The sequence below is a fragment of the Scardinius erythrophthalmus genome (genome assembly GCF_964197995.2).
Source record: "Scardinius erythrophthalmus genome assembly, chromosome: 17".
In the NCBI taxonomy this organism is placed as follows: domain Eukaryota; kingdom Metazoa; phylum Chordata; class Actinopteri; order Cypriniformes; family Leuciscidae; genus Scardinius; species Scardinius erythrophthalmus.
This window is the reverse complement of record NC_138237.1, coordinates 9772555-9780922: the sequence shown is the minus strand read 5'-3', so window position 1 is coordinate 9780922 and position 8368 is coordinate 9772555. Positions and strand designations below refer to the sequence as shown.

The window sequence follows — 8368 nt, the reverse complement described above, 5'->3', positions numbered from 1 at the left end:
CGTAATAATAAAAGTAACAGAATACAATGTTTTTTGTCACTTTAAATTGTTCACTTATTTATTCAAAAGCGATTATTGTTCTTCAATGATGTCATTGCATACATTTAGATTGTGTGGACCTTGTTTCAGAAAATTGGCTCTAATTGTTACATCTATCCCCGATCTGTGTTACAACTCACGAAAGTAGGGGGGTAGGTTGTAACAACGGAACTATTTATGTTTGAAATGAATTAACATAATCTGTGATTGCGTAGCACATGTCCAAGTAAGTTATATTTGTAGTAAACAAATGTGGCTAACATGTATAAATTTTTGAGAGATCTACCACAAACAACCACTGAGTTACCAATGCTCAAACAAAAGGTGTTACTTTCATCCCCGGTCTCCCCTATAGCTGAACCATGGTATAGTGTAAAAAATAGCTGTAATCAAAAAAGCTGGTATTTAAGAATTTAAGAGATGTTGCATGCACCCACATAACAATATTAGACAAACCACATAAGGCCATGAGAGAATGTCCTCAGCGCTCACTGCTGTACATTTGGCAATGTCTCTGTCTAAACAATGAAATGGTGCAGAGCAATGTTTCCCGGCCATGTTATTATTGTTTGTCAGTGATGAAGCAGCACTTTATTCCATTCAGATTGTGAATGACTCTACTGCAGGTAAGACAAATTTATGTCCATATATTCATAATGGTATCAAAATATGAGGACACTTTTTTGATGGGGGGCCTCATGAAAGAAAACAAACACCCAGGTTGTGTGAACTTTCACTAATGGTTTTGTGTTTTTGTGTGTTCATCTACAGATGGCCTTGAAAGTTTTGTTATTAAAGTAGACTCCAAACCCCAAGACACTATTTTTACTCCAAACCAAGCAGAGCTCAACCGTTCCTCAATGTCCATCTCAGAAGAGGCTGTTCTCTTCCTCAAAGGCTTGATGGTCACACGCGTCATGCCCTCGTTCTACATCTTCATCATCCTCATTAGTTTGCCCCTGAACGCTTTGGCCTTGGTGACGTTCACCTGTAGGATTCGAGTGAAGAAACCAGCTGTGATCTACATGTCTAACCTGGCGTGTGTGGACCTGCTCTTCACCCTGCTGCTGCCTCTGAAGATCCACTACCAGCTGAACGCTTCAGATTGGGTGTTCGGTGAGGTGGCGTGTCGTGTGCTCAGTGCTGCTTACTACTGCTACATGTACTGCTCCATACTGCTGATGATGTGCATGAGTGTGGACAGACTGCTGGCTGTGGCGCTTCCCATCGCCTCTCTAACCTGGAGGAGTGCAAGGAAAGCCACGTGTGTATGTGTGCTGGTCTGGCTGCTGGCGCTCGCTGGTACGGTGCCACTTCTCTCAATGACACAAACGGTAGAGATTAGGGATGTGGGCGTCACTTGTCATGATGCGCTGTCTCAAACACAGAAGTATGTGTACCTGTTCTCCATCCTCTCCTGCCTCTACTTCTTCTTGCCACTGGTTGTCACCTTAGTGAGCTACATTATCATTATATATGTGCTCAGTGTAAAGTCTGAATCTCTTGCAACATCATCATCTTCAGGCAACCGAAGGAGAGCTGTGATTATGGTCATCACCGTGCTGATGGAGTTTGTGGTGTGTTTCGCTCCAACCAATGGCATCCTGTTGTACCACTGTGTTCGTTTAGCTACTGGAGGAAACAGTGGGGGGGGAGATTCATCATATGCTGTTTACCTGTTAGCTGTGTGTTTTGGGAGCGCAAGTGTTTTCTTGGACCCTCTTCTGTTCTACTACGGCTCGTCTCAGTGCAGACAGCAGATCAGATCTGTGTTGAGGAGGGAAAAGCCAAACACACCAAGTAACACGCAGACAAAATACACAGCTTTCACCAAAACCAGGCTTGCAGTAAAGTGTAACATTTAAAAAAACAGATCAGGAATGTGGTTTTCCTAATTGCCAGTTTCTATATATTATATTACATGTACATTATATCCTGTTCGTCTGTGGTGGATGGTTCATTCTGCTGTAAAGCAGCTTTAAAAGCATTATCCTACTTAAGCCAGTACAGTTTTGATTAATTTCAAAAAGTCTAGTGTAAAGAAAGATCATGCGAAGGTTGTCTATTCATAGACATTTCGATATTGTCACGGTGTGGTGCAGGAGATGAGGAGACAAAAGTTCCAATACTAACTTTTACTTATATCCAACGGGTACAGACAGGCAGAAGGTTACACTCACCGAAATAGGACTAACTGCGGACAAGGACTGACTGAACTGAAGGAACTAAATACAAACACTGATGAACTGATTAAATGAAAACTGGTGACAGATGATGACGATTAACTGAACAGGAGATACAGAAGAACTAATAAAGGTTGACATGGAAACGGATGAGTGGTGGGAAAACAGACCAAGACATGTTACTAACACAAACAGAACACAACTGTGACAGTACTGCTAAGTTTTACTTCCTGATAATAAAAAATGTCAATTATCTAGTCAATGTTTTTGTGATCCATTGCTGTGTATAGCAATGTAGCAAGTAGTAGTCCACGTAAAGTTTTTTTTTTTTTTATGGAGGAAAAAAGGAGAAAATAGTATTTTCCTAGAGAGTAAAAATGTTTTATGCTTAAATGTACGGTATATCAAATGTCAAGCTGTAATTACTTCATTAAAATTGTACTATTGTTATCTGAATCCTATATCTTTAAGTCTTTTTATAGGTTTTAACATAATGCACCGAATCAGTGATAAATGAATCCGGTTGGTGTGTTTTGTTCACATTAGATAAATTCAGACTTCTAAGCTGTTAAACACAAAGCACAACCATTCTTTAAGATTTCAGCAAAAAAGTATTTCATTGCATGCAATTCACTGACAAATGTGAAACAGAAGTTTGCTTGTGTTGGGAGGACATTAATCATTTCTGTTCCATTAACAGAAACAGGGCAGGATATTGCTAGTTCCCAGCATGCTTTGATGAGCTTGGTTTGAGGAAGGGTGGCTGAGCATATTGTAAAAACACACACAATTACAAGCCGGGGCGGACTGGGACCAAAAAGTGGCCCTGGACTTTCTGGCCCACAACAGTCCACCACATCCCACATCATAACACATTGGCTCATTAATGTTCAGAATAAATAACACTATACAAGAATAAATGCTAATTAAACATTTATTTTAAGTAACACAACATATATTAGGTCATATTTGTAAAACAAAGAGAAACAAACAGAAGAACATTAAGACACACAACATTATTAATATAAAACTATCAAGACAGCAAATCAGCTTGTCAGGGGGTATCATCTTGGTGCAGTGTAGGATGCACCACTCAGCTGTGCAACTTCTGAATCAAGATTGAAACTATTTTGCATTAACACAAATCCTCATGGCTTACTATTAGGCTATCGTGTGACATTAAACTTGATGTACACAGTTCTCAGGGCATCTTCTCCGAGCAGGTCAGCAGAGTTTTATGAGGAGGAGGAGGAAATGGCTTGTGTGTGTGTGTGTGTGTGTGTGTGTGTGTGTGTGTGTGTGTGTGTGTGTGTGTGTGTGTGTGTGTGTGTGTGTGTACATTTGAAAGAGCTTGTGTATGTGTATGAGAAACGGAGTTTGAGAGATGAAAGGATTCCTGTGAAGGAGACAAAACAGATTAGGGATTATTCAACATTATCAGTAATAAATATTTGTTAGTGTAAAATGTAAAGCAAGTAGCCAACACAACATAGAAATATGGTTAAACAGGGCTTATTGTACACACATCTGAAAAAGACTACTTTCTTTTCCTATTAATTAGGTGAGCAATTTCCGTATTGCTCACTTCTCTCAGCAATGCCATGATGATCTAATCACACACACACACAGACACATACACATTTACAAGGACAGAGTAATGTTCTATGCTTGTTTTACGTGACTGTTCAACGTCCATTAATGGTAATGGTGTGAAATCAGATTATAAAGTCATTTCAAATACTCTCTAACGTGGAGGAGTGCAAGGAAAGCCACTTGTGTATGTGTGCTGGTGTGGCTGCTGGCGCTCGCTGGTACAGTGCCGATTCTCTCAATGACACAAACGCTCAAGATTAGGGATGTGGGCGTCACGTGCGACGATGCGCTTTTCCATGACGACCTATACAGATCAGCTATACATGTACCTGTTCTCCATCCTCTCCTGCCTTCCTGCCAAATACTGCTTTGTGCCACTCATTGTCACCTTAGTGAGCTACTACTTTACTACAATATATGTGCTCAGGGTAAAGTCTGATCTCTTCACAACTTCGTCATCATCTTCAGACAACCGAAGGAAAGCTGTGATTATGACTATCACTGTGCTGATGGAGTTTGTGGTGTGTTTCGCTCCAACCAATGGCATCCTGTTCTACCACTGTGTACGTTTAGCTACTGGAGGAAACAGCAGGGAGGGAGATCCATCATATGCTGTTCTGTACTACTACAAATCGTCTGAGTACAGTAAGCAGTTATGATCTGTATTAAGAAAAAAAAAAAAGCGCAATGGATATATTAGACCTTAGCTGTTCTTGCGGGCCCTATTTTAATGATCAAAGCACAAGGTATAAAGGTATAGTGCACTTAGGGCGTGTCTAAATCAACTTTTGCTAGTTTAAAGGGATAACTTAGTTCACCCAAAAATGAAAATTCTGTCAGTAATTACTCACCCTCATGTTGTTCCAACCCCGTAAGACTTTTGTTCATATGTATAATTCCTGTAATTATATGCCTACGAACTACTTGTGAGTCTTGACGCTGACTTCTGCCTGATGAAACTGCAATCTTCAGTAAAACAATTCTTCATTTTAGTACAATTCTGACTCTTGTCTTCAATTGACTGCACTTCTAACTCCTGGTCTTAATAAATCATATCTGGTCCTTGGGCCTTTAACTGTAAATTCCCTAACAATCTTGACACAGATTTTCAGATAATCTAGGTGGCGATGTTTATTCATATGTCTAACCAAGGTCAACAGTCTGTGTAAAACCATACTTTTTTATTATTATTATTGTGGACAACTCTGGTGTCCACAATGCAACATCCAGTAGATGAAAAAAAATTGTATAGTGCATACAGAGCTTGAGGAGACACTCCTACAAAACAATCAGCATCTATTCATAATTTATCGTTTCATTTTACTGAGGCTGAAGGCGCCAAGGATGTCAACATTTTATAAAGTTAGAAACAGCCGGCTGATCTGTAATCATGGGAGTGAAAAGTGTCTTGCTTTTAATTATAGTTGCGCAGACATGCACTGCAGTGAGTGGTAAGTACATCAGCTCAACCATGATGAGCCATTAAAAAAATAATCTGATCATTCTGAATCGCAAGACATTTGTCCTTTATGTCCTGCTGATATGCTGTACAAGTGTTGTTTTAGTATTATTTATATACTATTATAGAATTTATTAATATTTAAAATTAGCTTTTATTTTTAGTTTGAGTAATTGTATGTGATTTTGCCTTTTTATTAGTTTTAGTTTTTTATTTTTCTATTTAATTTAATTTAAATGTTATTTTAGCTTTAGTTTTAGTTAATTCAGTACTTAAACATATTTTATTTCAGTCTAATTTTTAAGTTTTTTAAGTTGACATTTTCATCTAATGCTTATATTTTATTCCAGTGTTATTTCAATAACGAAAGACAATTTTTAATGGTTTTAATTTTGTGCTGCATATAATACAGATGGGTGAATTAAATCTTAATTTATTTATCATATGATGAGAGTAACAGCTATTTATGGGTTGAACTATGAGGTGATCTGTTGTTAAAATATTGCTTCATGGATGATTGCATTAAGGGAAGTATATTGTTGGAAAGAAGTTGGTTTCTATTAGTGGTATAGGTTTCATTTCAACATTGCAAAGATCATGCTAATAGCTGTAGATCATATTTCATAGAATCCCTCATAAACAGAATGTTTAACAAATGGGCATGAGTGAATATGTGTCTGTGTGTGGAGGTTCTGTGTTTCTCTGCACATGTAAGGTAGCATTCATAGCCTACAATATAAATATATCCAAGTTTGGAATTAAATTCCTCCAATACAACAATCTCCATCAAAACCTTTTCTCAAATATGTCCAGGTTCTCTTATTTATTCTCTGGTGGTATTATGAGAGCTTTCACTAATCATCTTTTGTGTTGATTACAGATTCTGACTGCGGTCAGCCTGCTTCATCTTACTACGATACCATTATTCTGAGTTCTTCAACAGTGCCTACTAGTAATATGCAACACAAACTCAATAACAATTTCTAACTATTTTAAATTTTGCAGAATTGGTGTCAATTCCTACAATTCATATTTCACTTGTAAAGTTTTTGTACAATCTCTAACATTCCAGTCATGATAATGTTTAGTGGTGGATCTCATGCTTACCTTTTTTCTAATAATTGTATGTTGACCTTCACTCATTGTGTTTTGTGCTGGTTACATATTCTGGCTGCATATTTTTTCGTATTGGTGTGTTTTTAGCCTTCAAGCCGCAAGCACCAAAAAAGGCCAATACATCAGAAGCAGCAGCAAATAGTCACAACACTACAGTAATCCCCGAAACAATGTCCATCTCAGAAGAGGCTGTTCTCTTCCTCAAAGGCTTGATGGTCACACGCGTCATGCCCTCGTTCTACATCTTCATCATCCTCATTAGTTTGCCCCTGAACGCTTTGGCCTTGGTGACGTTCACCTGTAGGATTCGAGTGAAGAAACCAGCTGTGATCTACATGTCTAACCTGGCGTGTGTGGACCTGCTCTTCACCCTGCTGCTGCCTCTGAAGATCCACTACCAGCTGAACGCTTCAGATTGGGTGTTCGGTGAGGTGGCGTGTCGTGTGCTCAGTGCTGCTTACTACTGCTACATGTACTGCTCCATACTGCTGATGATGTGCATGAGTGTGGACAGACTGCTGGCTGTGGCGCTTCCCATCGCCGCTCTAACCTTGAGGAGTGCAAGGAAAGCCACGTGTGTATGTGTGCTGGTCTGGCTGCTGGCGCTCGCTGGTACGGTGCCTCTTCTCTCAATGACACAAACGGTAGAGATTAGGGATGTGGGCGTCACTTGTCATGATGCGCTGTCTCAAACACAGAAGTATGTGTACTTGTTCTCCATCCTCTCCTGTCTCTACTTCTTCTTGCCACTGGTTGTCACCTTAGTGAGCTACTTTACCATTATATATGTGCTCAGTGCAAAGTCTGATCACTTTGCAAAATCTTCATCATCTTCAGGCAACCGAAGGAGAGCTGTGATTATGGTTATCACTGTGCTGATGGAGTTTGTGGTGTGTTTCGCTCCAACCAATGGCATCCTGTTGTACCACTGTGTTCTTTTAGCTACTGGAGGGGAGGGAGATTCATCATATGCTGCTTACCTGTTAGCTGTGTGTTTTGGGAGCGCAAGTGTTTTCCTGGACCCTCTTCTGTTCTACTACGGCTCGTCTCAGTGCAGACAGCAGATCAGATCTGTGTTTTTGTGCAGGAAGGCAAAAAGAGCAAACACACCATCAAACTGATTATGCTCTCACTACAGCTGCACAATACAAAACAAAATTGAAGTGGATCTCTCTTATAGCAACTGCCATATATATTCTTGCTTGACAAGTTCACTACATTGTATTTATCTGCCAGTATTAACCGACATGAATTATTCAATTTACTATATCATAACAATATGTAGCTACCGTGTTATGTCAGTGAAGGTTTTGGATCAGTGTTTATAATGCATAATAGGCTATAGTATCTGTATATTATCATACAAACATATGTATAATATATGTCTCCCATATGCATCTATATTAATAAATAAAATAGTAATAAAAATAAATAAATAAAAGCTGTAATAGCCTACCATTTGACTGAAGCCATTGGATCATTGCACAGAGGCTGTGATTATGCAATGAAGCACTGTGTTAATCCATATGTCTACCCAACGTAAATAAACTAACAGCATGTACTTTTCCGGCAGACAAATATAATCTGTTTAATGCATTTTAGATATCTAGCTATTTCCTACAGTGAATTACACCAAAACGCGTCAAGGTATGATCTAGATTGTTTTCTTTTATGTTACGTTTTTGATTTGGCTCATCATGTCTTAAAAGTACAATATGTACGATTTTTCTATTAAAATATCCAAAAACCACTTGCACAGTGTTATATATTTATTTCAATTGTGATCTTACAATATCCAAAATACAGTTTCCAAGAAATAATAAATTCAGAGAAATTCACAATTTTAAATATTGACTATAAATGTTAAAGAGACTTGGTAAATACAGAGTATGATAAAACCCACATTAAGTGCACATAGAGCCTACATTTTAGTCCAGATCAGTAAGCTATTTTAAGAAAAATGTATATTAAGATATAA

The 8368-nt window shown here is 38.5% G+C and overlaps 2 protein-coding genes across 2 annotated transcripts; both read left to right on the top strand.

Annotated features, from left to right (window-relative positions):
- Nucleotides 1–595: 595 nt before the first annotated feature.
- Nucleotides 596–1904, top strand: LOC308706033 (proteinase-activated receptor 1-like; the record flags this gene model as incomplete). Its single annotated transcript, XM_081391421.1, has 2 exons — nt 596–665; nt 811–1904. 2 exons carry the CDS (start codon nt 596–598, stop codon nt 1902–1904), a joined length of 1164 nt encoding a protein of 387 aa, XP_081247547.1.
- A 2195-nt stretch (nt 1905–4099) lies between these two features.
- On the top strand, nt 4100–7511 carry LOC308706032 (proteinase-activated receptor 1-like; the record flags this gene model as incomplete). The annotated part of the gene is made up of 3 exons (XM_081391420.1): nt 4100–4460; nt 6155–6226; nt 6478–7511. The coding sequence occupies 3 exons, from the start codon at nt 4100–4102 to the stop codon at nt 7509–7511; spliced, it is 1467 nt and encodes a 488-aa protein (XP_081247546.1).
- Nucleotides 7512–8368: the final 857 nt, after the last annotated feature.